At 39.0% G+C, this 15,529-nt stretch overlaps 2 protein-coding genes across 4 annotated transcripts in view; one reads left to right on the top strand and one right to left on the bottom strand.

The window, feature by feature from the left end:
• Nptn (neuroplastin) overlaps window positions 1-6,658 on the top strand; it is a 34,791-nt gene extending 28,133 nt beyond the window's left edge. The window contains exons 7-9 of the mRNA XM_076849410.1: window positions 4,226-4,247; window positions 5,034-5,108; window positions 5,637-6,658. Of these exons, the coding sequence (XP_076705525.1) occupies window positions 4,226-4,247; window positions 5,034-5,094 (83 nt within the window). The 3' untranslated portion in view covers window positions 5,095-5,108; window positions 5,637-6,658. The remainder of the gene's footprint in view (window positions 1-4,225; window positions 4,248-5,033; window positions 5,109-5,636) is intronic.
• Window positions 6,659-6,757: 99 nt separating this feature from the next.
• The window catches only part of Rec114 (REC114 meiotic recombination protein), a 101,530-nt gene continuing 92,758 nt past the window's right edge, over window positions 6,758-15,529 (bottom strand). For 2 of the 3 annotated variants that reach the window (XM_076851069.1, XM_076851071.1), the window contains 3 exons: window positions 15,096-15,305; window positions 10,904-10,990; window positions 6,758-6,922 (listed from right to left, as the gene is read on the bottom strand). In XM_076851069.1, coding sequence (XP_076707184.1) covers window positions 6,758-6,922; window positions 10,904-10,990; window positions 15,096-15,305 — 462 coding nt within the window. The remainder of the gene's footprint in view (window positions 6,923-10,903; window positions 10,991-15,095; window positions 15,306-15,529) is intronic. The other variant, XM_076851070.1, reaches the window with a different exon arrangement.

Genomic DNA, 15,529 nt, shown 5'->3' with positions numbered 1-15,529 from the left:
TGCCATCTAACTTCCACCAGTGCCACATATACACTTTCTTCCCATTTGCTCCTTCCCAAATTTAAATGTAAATTATATGTATACACCCTTTTGGGGATGAAGAGATACATTTTATCTTATATGAACTTGGTTGTTCAGGGTGGTGAATTTTTATATGTAACTATTGTGGCACTGTGGTGGCTTATTTATGCCACTTTGAAATCGGGAGGGATTTTTTGTTTTTAAGGCCTAATGTACCTTTTCTCTGTCAAATAGATTCTTCTTTCATAGAGAGGGCATGGGGAATTGTCATTCTTTAAAGTGACAGGTTCACATTCTTCGTTTCAACCAACTAGGCCTGGTAGTGCTCATTATAGTAGAATATATTCCATTTTAAAATGGCTTGCAAGAGCAGTGACAAAACCTAGTTTATTTCAGATTGACTGAACTTTTTTTATATGAACTCATAGTATTCCTGTAAGGGGCATTCTGTGAGTTCTTAGACTAAGTATAAAAGTAAAAATACATTTAAACTTAAACAGTTTGTGTTCCACTAGAAAAGCAAATACCACTTTAGCTGAAAGTTGAGGTTCAGCTGCTTTAAAAGAAAAAAAAAAAGACCCATGTCTTTTTATAAATGAAAATCTACTATTTGTATGCTTTAGTATGTTATAGTTGGAGGATCAGCACCCAATAAGTTGAATTGTAGGATTATCGATGTGTATTTTTAGGAACATGTGAATCATGGAGCCAAATCAGAGCTTTGGTTTTTCACTTTGAGTATGTTCCTCCAAAATGTTAAATAGTCTAGCCATCCATTCATGTTACAGTTGGACACATGCTTGGAGCCCACCTGTGATGGCTCTCTGCTAAAGTAAAGAGCAACTGATATGTGCTCTCGGGCTGCTGGGAAATGTGCTCTCTGAGCCCCCTGGGAAATGGGGCGATGAACCTGAGCAGTCACTGGGGCCTTCAGTTCTACTGTATACTTTAGTGGATTCACAGGCAGTAAAATTAAATAATGGGAACTAACTGATTTAAGAAAAGTGCTGGCATCAAGAGTTTCTTTTTCACACTGGGATAATTTTCATAAGCAAGTCAAAATGACTCTAACATTAAGTTACTGGTGGAGAAGATATTTGAGGTTTTATTTTATAAGAGTGTTTTGATATATCTGATATATCCATGCTCTTTTAGACACTTTAAAAAGGTCTTCCAGTATTCCCAAATCTACTAGTTGGTCAAAGCATTTGGTAGCATATGAAGCTTCATGGCACACTAGGGAAGTTGAAAAAGAAATGTGACTTTTTAAAACAACATCCAGAACACATTCACTGTCTCTTGACTAGGGGTCATTTTATCAGTAAGAAGTTACCTTAAAGAAAAAATGCAATAGGACCAAACAGAGGAGGAACTTGGAAGTGATCATGAATCTCTCAGTTAATGCTACTCTGCTGAAACCAGGCAAAATTTTAAGTGGATTTAGAAATATAAATCCTTTTCTTCAGTGATATGAATGCAGTGATGAAGGAACTTTGACCAGAGTCAGCTCTTGGGTTGTTTTGACTCTGAAGCTATCATTTTTGGAGGTGATCCTGTATCAGGCAATCTGTGATTTACTACACGTCACAGAGCACCCTTTCTAGATTATGAGGTGGGTGTTGGGAGAGGAGGGCTATGGTACCTTCAGTGGGGAAATTTTAAACATGCAGAAAACCAGTGTGTGCAGTGGCTCCACCAAGAACTTCATTCTCACCATGTGGATTCCAGAAGCATCTTTGTTTCCATTTTCCCCCCAGTCCTCTTCCTCTCATTTAGCCAGTGGCTGTGAGTAATTCCCAGGTGGAGAGAACAGTCATTGTGAGGCGGCTCTTTTGGCCTGAGGGTTTGGGGGTGTGTTGATGTTTATCGGTTACTATGACTTCTTTTTTTTCCCCCCTCAATTGCATCAAACCCTTAAAACATGGTGGTAAGTGAGCGATATGCATGCTTTTGGAGTTTGTTTAAATCTCCGCTTCAGTCTATATGATGCACAGTTCATATGTTAACACTTTTCTTCAAGTTACTTCATTCACTTTCACAACTAATTTGGATTTCAGTTTGCTGTTTAATCCTCATTTACTTTGATTTTTGTACCTTTTTTCTGTAGTTCTGTTCTTTCCCTCTCTCCTGACTTCCCTTTTAGGGGTCAAGTCATTATTTTGGTATCTATCTACCTACCTACTTACTTATTGTATGACCTATAAAGGAGAGTGGTGCTGCACTTAGTAACTCAGTGCAGGAGAGGAGGGAGACAGGAGGCTCTTTGTTCTTTGTCAGTGTGAAAGTGAATCTGGGGAGAGTTTGAGAGGGCTCCTGGGATTTAGACCCCAGTGTGAATCATGGCTGCTTCACTCAGAGGCATGGCAGCTATGCCAGAGGCACTGTTGCTGAAATACCTACATGTAAGCCCTTTGCATGTTACCATCTTGTTAGGTTGGAAAGTGACATTTCTAATCTGGCACCAGAGAATACCCTCCCACCAAAAAAGAGAGAAAGAAAAAAAGCCTGTGTTCTGAGGTGCTTGGGTTGGTTGCCTATAGTGTCATGCTTTGAAAAGAATAGTGGCTATTGTGATTCTCCCTTCCCTGCTTTTTTTATTTTAAAGTTGGGACTAAATTGGTGATATATTCAATTTGGCTTCCTTGTATTAGAATTTTGTATTTTGGGGTGCACATCTAGAGCACTAAAAATACTTTTAAGTTGCTCCTGTGTTGTCTTCAAATCCCTGAGGTGCTTAGCTCCTAGCATGTAGCTGAGCTGGCTTGGCTGGATGCTGAGCAGTAGGCTGTCGTGAGGGAAGGGTTTAGTTTGGGCTTGTGTGTCTTAGTACTTGGTATGTCTTTGTATCTTTCCACTGCGCACACATACAGCACACATATATGTCTTGGGTGTCCTGGAGTTGTACTTTGTTTGCTGTACCTGTTTTGATAGTGTACCATTGTTAGTAATGGACTCCTGTGGACACTGGTGTGTCGATAGCCTATTGTTTTGGCTTATGAGTCATTGGTTTGTGGTTGGTTCTTTTTTTCTTTCTTTCTTTCTTTTTTTTTTTAATCCTTTTTTTTGCTCCAGTCACTTGTGTGTGCTGGCGGTGGCTTTGCCTCTCCGTTGCCTGGAAGGAACAGGTGGAGCAATGTCTCCCTCTGACAGACATTACTCCCAACATGTGCTCCTGCAGATGCCTACACTGAGATTGTAACCTCCATAATTGCTTCATGTGCACCAAGCCCCCTTGTGGAATCCTGCTGAGAGTTTTTCTAGAACCCTTCAGCAAAATCAAACTGTTCTGAATCATTTAGGAAAAACAAACTAAGAGCATTACTTGTTTCCCTCCCCTTTGTGGATTTAAAAAAAAGTGTATATCTCTTCTTGAAAGGGATCAAGTTGCCCTTAGTTGAAACATGAAAGAAAACCTAATGAGAACCATAAAGTATCAATTTGAAAAGGCTTCTGAGCTCATATAAGCCTTTGATTTAAAAAAGATATCTCATGGGTGTTCTGGTTTTGGCCAGGGCACAAGAGTCTTTCTATCTGAAGTCTTTTCTAGAGGGATGTCACTATTCAGCTCTCCCTGAAAAATCTCAACATCCTCTGGTATGCATATGCTAATTGCTGGCATAGTCCAGCATGGCTGACTCAGCATTAGCTTGATCTATGATGGCTTCCTCTTCTCAATCTCCAGACTTAAAGACTCTCCTAAAGATTCCAAAAACGGAAAAACAGTGCCATTTGGGGAAGTAAGGATGTGTGGCTAAACATATAGGATTTACACATCCATTTACATTGCAGGATTGAGCCAAAACTGCATGCATTCACCACAAGAAAACAAACAGCAGGATTTTACAACTGAAGTGTTGGTTTGTCTTCTCATCTATTTAAGAGTGAACCACTGGAACTTGGGGACAAGATGAGTATAATGATATTTCAGCCTGTCTGTCCACTACAGTTGCAGTTTTTCATGACAAGCATTCAAAGTGTTAACTAAAACCATTGAAACAACATACCTGCCATTAAAACTTGAATCTAGAAATAATAACTCCATGAGTGTTTTGCACCTCCAGATGGAATGGCCTTTAATAAATGCTATGAATAGCCATGTCTGCTACTTGCAGTAAGCTATCCTATTAATCCTTATGCAGAATCTAACGATTTTCTTCTTTCTCTTATTTTTCGTGGATTTATTAAAAATTGAACACCCATATAGATGATGAACCAGCTGGGCCAATGTAAGTACTTTATTGGACACTGACTTTTAATAGTTTCTGATTGAATTATCTTGTGTTTACAGTTTTGTCAAATGGAGTAGCTAAATTCTTAGGGGAAGACAGTGAGTAGAAATATTGTTGCAACACAGACTTCTTAACCAGACAAAGACTGAAGACCATTTTGATTCCCAGGACAGGTTGCAATCTTGTTTTTAGCCATGCAGGTGTATTACTGTGCAAAAACTTGTTAAAATTTTGCACGATATGCATGCTTAACTAGACCACTATATGTGAGTCCTAAAGTTTTAAGTTAATTTCAATCTGGATTATAAGATAGCCTGGATCAACTGGTTAGCTCCATTAACAATTACTGCTATCCAAGAGAGATGGAGCTGCAAGTGTAGGATCAGTCCAAGTCTGGCAATCTATCCTCAAGTTAGGGACTAAGATGCAAGTATTTAGTTAAATGACTGAGGGTACAGAAGAGCCAGTTGATAGTTGTCTTTTATCAATCGAAAAATAACAGGGGTGTTCAGTGGAGTAAATGTTACTCTCACTTTTATAGTTCTGAAATACAGTTTAGAAATCAAAGGGCAAGCTGCCTGTATGTTGTCTGCCTTGGGAGTCAAAGAATCTATTAATTGAAGTATGTAGGTACTTTTTATAAGGTATATTGTTACAAACTAATATTGTGCAGTAAAGTTTCTTCTTACACCAGGGATGGCAGTAAGTGAAAGAGTCCCTGTATTTCCATGTGTTTCAAACATTGTTACTAGTTTAACTCACAATGCAATTTTTCCTCCAAAGGAAAACCAACTCTACCAACAATCACAAAGATAAAAACTTGCGCCAGAGAAACACAAATTAAGTACTGCTTATAATGTAAGTATGGCCTTCTAGAAATTTAAAAAATTATATTCAATTGCATTTTACCTCTGTTGACCTTGTTACAAATTCAATAGTTGGTGTTATGTTGTAAGACCTTTTAAGTTCATTTCAGAGCAGTTGGTTCTGCTGAAACAAGTTTTCTGCTCAATTTAGTGGCAGAAAGGAACATTTTTCAGCTTTTACATAAATTCCATTTCAAAATACATACGATGTTTCAAAATAAATACTTTGCACTACTTGGTTTATATCTTTAAAAAAGAGAGAAAGAATAAATTGTCACTTTAGGCAAACTGTTCCTAGAGGCCTGTTAGTGCTGCTTTACTTCTGAGGGCAAGGACAGGGACAGTGGCCACGAAGCAACAGGGCTGGATACCATTCTCTTAGGCACATGGAGATCAGAATTTCACACCACATCCCTGAGCATGCTGTTTGAATCAAAGTTTATTTTATGTGGTGCTTGGTATAGTCCTGAGGGACAGTGCATATGCCCTTTAATTTCCAAATACATTTTTCCCCCCACAGATCTTTAGGTTCCTGAAACTGGTGGCATCATGACCTGCTAAATTTTCTGCTTGGACCTCTTTGGTCTCCCTTTTCAAAGTGAGCAACACCACAATGACCGTCTAAAGCATGCCTTATTTAGCCTCTCCTATAAGGGTGACCTAGCCAGGTACATTTTAAACAGTGCTTCAGTGTAGAAGGTGTAAACTATTTTGGGCTTGATGTGCTGTGAATGTTGCTTTCTTTCCTTTGTTAAAATATTTAAATAGAAGTGAAAAGGTCCTCTGAGGACCAGATCGTGCATGCGCCATTTTTTACTTAAAGCAGCTGTTAAATTGGCAAAGCTCTAAAATGCACTGCTGCCATCTAGTGATACATTTTTGTAAAGTACTCAAAACCTACAGATATATACAATATATAAATATATATATATATATATTTATATTTTTTGGGGTGGGAGAAATCCAAAATAAAATAAATGCTTGTTTCATGTTTAAAATGCTGATATTCATTCCTTATTGTATGTTGTCAGATGAGGAAATGTGCAGTTATGGTACATAAAGATAGATAATTTATAAATTCTGAAGTCTGTAATTTTAAGGGCTTAACCTACAACTTTAATAAGAAGATGGAATAGTCCACTGAAGGGATATAATGAATTGCAGAATATATATATGATTGCTTTTAAGTGACTATTTTTTCTTCTGTTAAATCATGTAAATTCTTAAATCCTTTTGCACTGATGTATTGAACCTTATTCTTGTATATTCGATCAAGGCAAATTTTATAATTTACTTTTTGTTTTCAGTGACCTTGAGATGTTATAGCATGGTGAAACTCTATGCAACTCTAGTTATACTTTTTGGTTTGACACTATTTTTTCACTTTGATTAATGGTTGATGGTAGATTTTATAACCTAACCAGGTTCTCATGCAGTACGTAACTATAGATGCATGTACTTGTGTTTTGTGTAATTGTTGAAGTGCAATGATGTATTAAAAAAGTGGATTCACCTGTTTTTAACAATAAAACATTGACAAAAGGTGTTTGGAATAATACTCTTTACTATCTTTAACTTTTTAGGAGAAAACATTTTTCAATACTTTGGAAGTTCCTTAGGTTTATGCATTTACATAGAACATTAATTTCTTAACCCAGTCAGCTTTTTAAGTTCCTTTTCTACCTCATCCACAAATGCTGGGAAGTTTTGATCCATGAGGCACAAGCGTAGAAAGGGGCCCAACTCTTCCACACCCCAGGCAGACTGTTCATAGACAAGGGGCAGCTCTTCCGATGCCAGGATAGACTGCAGGGATACCAGAAGAATAGTTTATTATAGGAGAAAAAGTAAAACCCTGAATAAGAAAACACACATACCAAAGAATTGTTAGCTTTACAAAGAGATAGTTCTACTGTTAAATTCACCATTTTGTATTTATATTTTCCTGAATACATAGCAAATAAGATTGTATCCTTAAGGAAAGTACTTCAGACATGTTGTTCAAATGATCTGTAAAGTTGAGATCTTGCTAATAAATACTGTGTTGATATTGTGTGGACTAATAAGAAACCTATCGATGGATATAGTTCTCTAGCTTAGTTCATCTTCCCACCACATTGGTGGCCAAATGGGTGGGAGTAGTTCATCATGTAGAAGCTAGGTTCTGAAGGGAAGAAAGAGAGGGTACAAACTGAATGCCCAAAGGACACAATTAGCTCACACATGGATTTGATAAATAGTCAAAACAAAATATAGAACATTTCACATCCCCCAACATTCCCTCATTTTTGTCAGACCCTTAATATAGGTAACCACTGATCACCATACCTTATAGTTTTGCCTTTTCCAAAATGGCATGTACTCTAAATGAAATCATAGTACGAACAGTACCTGCCTTACTCTGGGTCAGCTTACAAATTTTGTACTTCATGATGATAAATAATGTAATACACGTTAAGTAGAAATTGTACTTCATGTTTGATCTCTACCCAGGCAGTGGTAAGCAGTGAGCTGCAGCTCCCCATCACTCATAGGATCACAAGGGGAAACCACCAACATTCTATAGTGTACAGTAATGTGTTCTGTAGATTAGGTATACTAAATGCATTTTTGACATAGGATATTTTCAATTTACAATGGTTTTCTCAGGATATAACCCCATTGTTAAGTTGAGGAGCATCTGAATGAATCTGTCTTCACTTAGCATTATGCATTTGAGATTATGTTAAGTATATGCAGAGTTTATTTCTTTTTATTGCTAAGTATCTATTGTTTGGATGTACCAGTTTGCTTATGCACTCTCTGATTGAAGACTGGGTTGTTTTGCTTTTTGCAATTATGAATAAAGCTGCTATAAATGTTCATATACAGGTTTTGGTGTGAACGTAGGTTTTCATTTCACTTGGGTAAACACCTAGGAGTAGGACTGCTGGTCATATGGTAAGTATATATTTAACTTTGTAAGAAACTGCCAGACTGTTTTCATAGTGGCTATATTATTTTTCATTCCATCAGTAGTGTTCCTGTTCAATTGCTCCTCATCCATCCATCACTTGGTGTAGTAAGTTTTTAATTTTAGCCGTTTTAATAAGTATACAGTGATATCTATTGTGATTTTAATTTGCATTCCCCTAAAAACAAATAATATTGAGCATCTTTTCATGTGATTATATTACATTTGTATGTTTTCTCTGGTAATTTGTAGTGTTTTAAAACCAGTTGAGTAGCCAAGCACATTGGCACAGGCCTGTAATCCCAGCCACTCCGGAGGCTGAGGCAAGAGGATTAGAAATTCGAGGCCAGCCTCAACAATTTAGGCCCTAAGCAACTATGTGAGACCCTGTCTCAAAAAGGAGGGGGGGGGGTTTGCTGGGGATGTGGCTCAGTAGTTAAGTGCTCACTTAAGTGCTGGGCTCGATTCCTGTACCCTGTCCTGCTCCCCCCCCCACACACACACCCAAAAGAAAACCAGTTGAGTAAATTGCCAGTGTTATTAGGAGAGTTTAAATAAAATCTGACTGTTCTTGACAATTGGAAGATCTGGCAATTCTGAACCCCTGTGGTGATAATGGTGGGCTCCAGCTCTGTTGGGAGCTGCTCTTTGATTTAGTTATTGTATTGATTCTTCACATTAATCCTCTGAGGTATGTGGTTTAATTCCTTTTATATGGATGGCATGATTTAGTGCATAGTGTACAACTGACATTTCTCTAGGAGCTATAATAGAAATTTACTTTGCTAAATTCATATCAGCTTTTCATTCTACCTAAATTTATATAGAAGAAAATGAAAACAACTTGGAGCCCTATTCACTATTGAGAGCCACTTTTAACATGCCAGTGTATATCCTTCCAAAAGTAGTGCATGTGTTTATTACAGAAATGTGGTCATGATGCTGTTTTGTAGTTGTTTGGGGTTTGTTTGCTTTCCTCGTTTCCCTTGTAGTACAAGGGATTGAGCTCTGGAGTGTCCTACTACTGAGCTACATCCCCAGCCTTCTTTTTCTTTTCATTTTTGGTACTGGTGATTGAACCCAAAGGTGCTTTACCACTGAGGAACATTTTTAGCTCCTTTTATTATGAGTGTCACTAAGCTGCTGAGGCTGGCCTCAAAATTGCAGTACTCCCACTTTAAGTTTCCTCCATCACTGGGATTACAGGCATGTGCCACTGCTCCCAGCTCCCAGCCCTTTTTTGAGACAAGGTTTCACCTTGCTTTGCTCATGCCTATCTCCTGAGTTGCTGGGATTATACATCAGACTTACAGCCACGTTTAAAAAAAATGCTTTGTAGTATCTTTCCCTGTCAGTGATAGGGGCAACATCACTATTATTAATTACATTTTAATCCCACCACTTCAGCTACATAATATCCTATTACATGAACACTATGTTGTTCCCAATTTGTTAAAAACAACATAATTTCTATTATAGCTCCTAGAGAAATGTCAATTGTACACTATGCACTAAATAATGCCATCCATATAAAAGGAATTAAACCACATACCTTAGAGGATTAATGTGAAGAATCAATAGAATAACTAAATCAAAGAGCCAAAAGTTAGCAGCTCCCAACAGAGCTGGAGCCAATGAACTACCATGTAAATAGTTTTGTGTAGCTGAAATGGAATTATAGGTAATGAAATGTTAAATTGGATATATTTTGCTAAATTGCCTTCTAAAAAGTTTTTATCAGTTTACATAGGATCACTTGTCCAAAAGGTTAGAGCAAATTCATAACTGAGTCTTAAGCCCAGCCTCATGCTGTTTCTCATTTGTATATAGTTCTTCTATACTATATAAATAAACTAGGCTACTGATACCTCCCTTGTGAGGACACTACACCCTGCCTCTCTCCTTGACTTTTTGCAGTTCAAGTATTGTTGGAAACTGTGATTCAACCCCTAACCCCAAGGCCAATATGGACATTGAAGTCTGCCCTGCTGCTGAAAAAATTAGTTTTAAATTTTTGTCACAGTTGTTGGGTTATTAAAAGAAACAGACAAGAAGTCTGTGTTTTTTGGGGGGCAGAGTGCTGGGGACTGAAACTAGGCGTCACACATTGTAAACGCGTATTCTACCACTCAGCTGCACCCCTCAGTTCAAATCTTTTATCTCAAATTATTTATTTTGTGAATGTCCATTTATTGTGAGTTAGTGGTAAGCCAGATGGAGAAAATATCTTCTATACCACTGAATATTGAATATTGATGAACTCTATGCAGAATTCTGTGGAAAGCACAAGTTGTTGGTTTGAGCACCTGCTGCCCAGTGCAGCCAAGATGAAGGAGACAGTCTTCATGGAGCTCCCAGCAGAGAGAACATCAAGCAGTTGTGATTCTGAATGAAGAGGTTTTTGCAGGAGGACACTTTGGTGATAGCAAACTGCAAGAGGTCAGGAACTCTCTGAAAGCAGTCTAGGAAGCTTAAGTGACTCCTACATACCCTTAGCTGAGGTCTGAGCACTCAAGAATTTGTCCCTACAGAAACCTCTAGAGATTTAGTTCCACATTCACTTTGATAATTGTTTTAGAATAGTTCCCTTTATTCTTTTTGGGAAAATGGTGATTAAACTTTATATCTCACTTTCAACTCTTTTTATTTCCTTAGGGCTTTTTTGCATATGTGCCTTGCTGTCTAATCTCACAGTAGGAGTGGATGTCAGTGGCCTGTTTCTGACATTACTAGAACAGAAACCTAAATCGTTATTATAGAAGGTAAACAGAAATACAAATTCTTAGGGACCATTGCTTTTCATGACAAGAACACAACATAGAAACAGGCTCTACCTGAGCTAATTGCATCACTGAGGTCCTTTCCTCTGCAGTACCTGTGCTGGCTGCCACACACCTCTGCTGTTCCATGTTCTGGTGGGACTAGAATAAAACATGTAGTTAGGAGACTAGTCTTAAGACACAGGCCATTGAAGTGGACATACATTCTCTTCAAATAAAAAAGTGTCAGTAAAGCAGTCGTTAGTCATGCTCCATGTAGGTCCATGCTGGTAATGGGTTACTTATCTACCACCTGTTCCTAGTGTTCTCATTGTCTATTGGGCTGTTAGCTACCTTCTCATCAGACACTTCTGATGAGAAGGTAGCTAACAGAGGCCTGGCCCAAGTGTCATAGCAGCACCCAGGGAGGTAGGCAGTGTTACTGTGCTGGCCTCTGTGCAGACAGATGAGGCCCAGCTTCTGACTGACATATTTGCACCTTCTAAAACTTGCTATTCAGTGTAATGTGTTAATTGCAGAAATGCAAAATGAAGAGAAAAATTCTATAATTTTGAGACAACTGTGTTTTTAATAAAACTTTTTTTCATTTCAGACATTCTGAAGGAATGAGTTCAATAAAATTCCTAGATACTCCCACTCAGTAACTGTTTGTACGTACTCTATATTAGACATTGTGCAATGTGGGGATGGGAGTTAAGGAACAAGCTAGAGTAGCATAAAACCTAGTGAGAACCAAGCAAGGAAGCCTGGTCACCCTGCAGCTCAGCACTGGAAGGGAGGATGTGCTAGTGCTTGTCACAGGAAGGGAAACTGGTGGCTCTGCGGGAATAATGTGAGGAGTCTAGAGGGGCAAGGTCCAGCTGCTGCTCACTCAATGCTTGTCCAGAGACACTTGTGGCAGTTGCTATCTCCAGCCAAGCAGTGTTCTTGCATTAGGTGAGCTAACAATGTGATAGGGGAGGCAGAGAATGCCAGATTCTGTCTTCTGTGTGACACCTCCTATTTAGAGTAGGTAGAAAATTGGAAGTATCAAAAGAAATGGGGGGGACAGAAAGGAAGAAGACAAAACTAGTCAATGTTAAAATGAGCAAAAAGACCAAGGCACTTGATAGAAAGGGCCCATAGACAAGCCCTATTTCTCTGTTGAATTTCTTCAATTTTCTCATTTATAAAAAGAAATTAATATATCTAGTCTTCCAGGTCTAATATTTGAGTTTTCTTAGGATACCTATAAATTCAGCTCGCACACTATTCAAACAACTGAGACCAATGTTACCCAAAATTCTATGCCAAAAACACTGGCCAAGAGGAACTGAAGCCCTTGAGGCTAGTGTGCTCTAGGAAGAAGCAATCCACCCCACCAACTGCAGAGAGAAGGAGGATTCTTTGTGTCCAACTGCTAGCATTCGTGGCCACTTTCTTCTGAACTTTTTATGCTAACAAAGGGAGGAAGTTCACATACAAACTTCAGTCCCCCCTCCTATCTTTCCTACCTTCTATTCTGGGGTGGGCTGGGTTGCCTCAGGAGCCCTCAGAAACACCTGGTTAGGCCACAATTAACAAAATTACAAGGCTGAGGAAAAGTAAAAACTACAACAGGAGCCAGGAAATGACTCAAGAACTTTTAAATAGACATGGAATTATCCCTATTTGCAAAGAAGGGAACTATTTTAGACTAAAACATATATAGGTACTGGAAAAATGACACCTGAATGTAGGAGAGCAGCAGGGTGGCCAGAACTTGGCCACACCTTACAACTCTTCAGGTGGACTCTGAGAAAAGGATCATGACACCAAATGTGTACACTAACCATTAGGGGCCCAATTTTTTTGTCATTAGGAAGACAATGTTCTAGGCAGTGCCTCTATGTCTGCAGTCCAGAACTGACCTCTCCAACTTGTCTTCTGCCCTACAGATATTGTGAAGCACCCCAGCCCACCCCAGAATGGAGGTTGGGAAAGACAGGAAGGGGGGATTGCAGTTTGCATGTGAACTCTACCCTTTATTAGCATAAAAAGTCTAGCAGAAAGGGGCCACCAGGGCACCAGCAGTTGTGCACCCAGAACCTTCTCCCTACTTGACCTGGATGCTAATTGGTTGACTTGCAAGGAAAGGGAGATCCGAAAAGGTAACAATACTGGAAATAATAGCAATAATGTAATATGATTTAGGTTAGGTTTACCAGGCGCAATACTCATTCTTTTCTATGCAAAATTTTACTTTTGCCATTCTACAGTTGAGGCTTGGTGGCTTGCAGAGATCACAGAGCTACCAAGAACTAGGGCCAGGATTCTAGCTTCAATCTGGATTCCAAAGCCTGTGGTCTTTGTACAATATCATGCTCTCTCATCTAGTCAGAACAGCAAGTTACATATCAGAAGAGTCCCTGAATATAGACCCAAGAAAATACATGAAAGCTTTCTAACCACTTTCAGGGTATTTCTGTGTAGACATTAGGACCAGCATTTAAAATTAGAGAGCTGGAGAATTCATCTGCACTAGCTCACAACTCAGCCTACATGCATCGCCATGGGGTACAACTGCAGTTTATCTTGTATTTTAAAATATTTAGATAATTAAGTAGCCTGATGTGTCTTCATTACTTTTATAAGGCATTCCAAATTTAGTTCCCAAACCGTGGGATCCTACTGGGTTCCTGCTGCTGCACTCCAGGCATTGGGTAAATTATACATAATCTGAATCTAATGGCCAGTGAAAACTGGAAAAAAAAAATTCAGTGTGAGGGCAAGGACTCATAAGCAATAAAGTACTTCACAGTAAACCATCCCATCCCATTTGTATGGAGAGCACTCTTAAAGAATATAGCAGGAGCTGATGAGGAACACTGTATGTAACTGGATCCAGTGTCTGTGAGACAAGCTCCAGCATTTTCACAAAGAAGATCAAATGAAGGGAAAGAATTCTAAAACACCAGAATCTGGCAAACCAAACACATTCAGAGGGAAATCAGCACATGCTTAATGAAAAAAACTTTACAATGTAAATTAATGTTCACCTAAGAGAAATTATGAGTGACAATACAGACAATGTACATTTATATTCACATCAAAAGGTGAATGAAAAGAAATTTTGTGAACAAACAGCAAAAATGAATTGTCTTGGTGAAGGAGAATTAAGGAGATGAAGGGATTTGAAAACCAGACTTTGGAAAATCACTTCTCAAAGTAGAAAACAAAAAACCCAACTTGGAACTGGAAATCCATCTCCAGAACAGAGGTAGATGCTCATTTTAACAACATTTGGGGCTGTGCCCAAGAAATGCTGAGATATACACTTTCAAACTTTCTATCTATAGGTCCTCCTGCACTCTCACATGATACTGAGGGCCTCACCTCACTTGAGTTATATAATTTTGTAGCAAATGCACAGGTCATTTGGAAAATATTAGTTCAATGAACTACACAAATCTTCCAAAGGTTGACACATTTCATGATGTCATCTGTTTATTTAAAAAGAAAAAAAAAAGTCATGTTCATTAAGCACCCTCAGAAAAGTCACCTGGATTAGGAAAGTGTGAAGCTCATATGGTTTTGACATAAGCTTTCCAAGATTTTAACTTATAATTGAAAGCTTCTATTTTATCATTGTCAATAAATACTACCAGTTGCTATCCTGTAGTAAGAGGCTCACTTCATTCATTTTGAGAAGGCCTCCATCAAACACCCAAATCTGAATGACCTTTTGTCAGGGATACCCTGGTGCAGTGATAATGTGCCACAAGAGAACAGTCAGTGCAGCTCACGATGCAAGTGCCATTCAGATGCTTTCCTGAAAAAAAACCATGGTTGTTTTTACTGGAGTAACCGGTGAAGAATCTGGCATAGCATGGTGCCACTGCTTGGTTTGTACTGACAGTAGCTGTACTCAGGATGTTTGTCCCATTCATATGGACAATGAAAATGTGAAAATGGCAAGCAATGTCTTATTATTATGTAAATAACAACCTGTGGGCTAGCTGAAAGGGCCTCAAGAGAGGGGTCCATGGACCACACATTAGGAAGCACTGTTCTGTAGTGACACCCAGAATGCAGCCGAGACTCCCTGTCTCATTTCTAGGATTATAATCAGCTACAGTGGTTACTGGCCTTCCAATTTTAAAGTCACTCAACATTAGGTATCTTTGAACTACAAACCCAATAGGTCTGACAATTCTGTTGAGATTCGGGGGCCCATCCACACATTACACTGCCAGGTTCCTGCATGGCCAACGCCCAGCATACTTACCGCATGCTGCACTGGGGACCTCTTTGCACAGTCCTTCCCTTGGCTTCCACTTGCCCATGGGCCAGGTCTTGACCGGAGCTCCTGAATGATTCCCTCGGGCATCTGAACAGTTACATACTGGGACAGGTTTTGCACACAGTTGCAGCAGTGTTCCAGCGCTTGTTCCTTGGACTCCCCACCAAACTGTATGCGAAACATGCGGCTCTTATTCTGTTTGACAAATCAAAAGTTATCCTGAGAGATCCTTGTCGTATCACTTGATCATGATTTTTTTTTTCTTGGTACCAGGGATTGAACCCAGGGGTTCTGAATCACTGAGCCACATCCCCAGTCCTTTTTTATATTTTATTTAGAGACAGGGTCTCCTGAGTTGCTCAGGGTCTTGCTAAGTTGCTGAGGCTAGCTTTGAACTCATAATCCTCCTGCCTTATTCT

The sequence above is a fragment of the Callospermophilus lateralis genome, chromosome 3 (genome assembly GCF_048772815.1).
Source record: "Callospermophilus lateralis isolate mCalLat2 chromosome 3, mCalLat2.hap1, whole genome shotgun sequence".
NCBI lineage: Eukaryota > Metazoa > Chordata > Mammalia > Rodentia > Sciuridae > Callospermophilus > Callospermophilus lateralis.
This window is presented reverse-complemented; position numbering and strand designations above follow the sequence as displayed.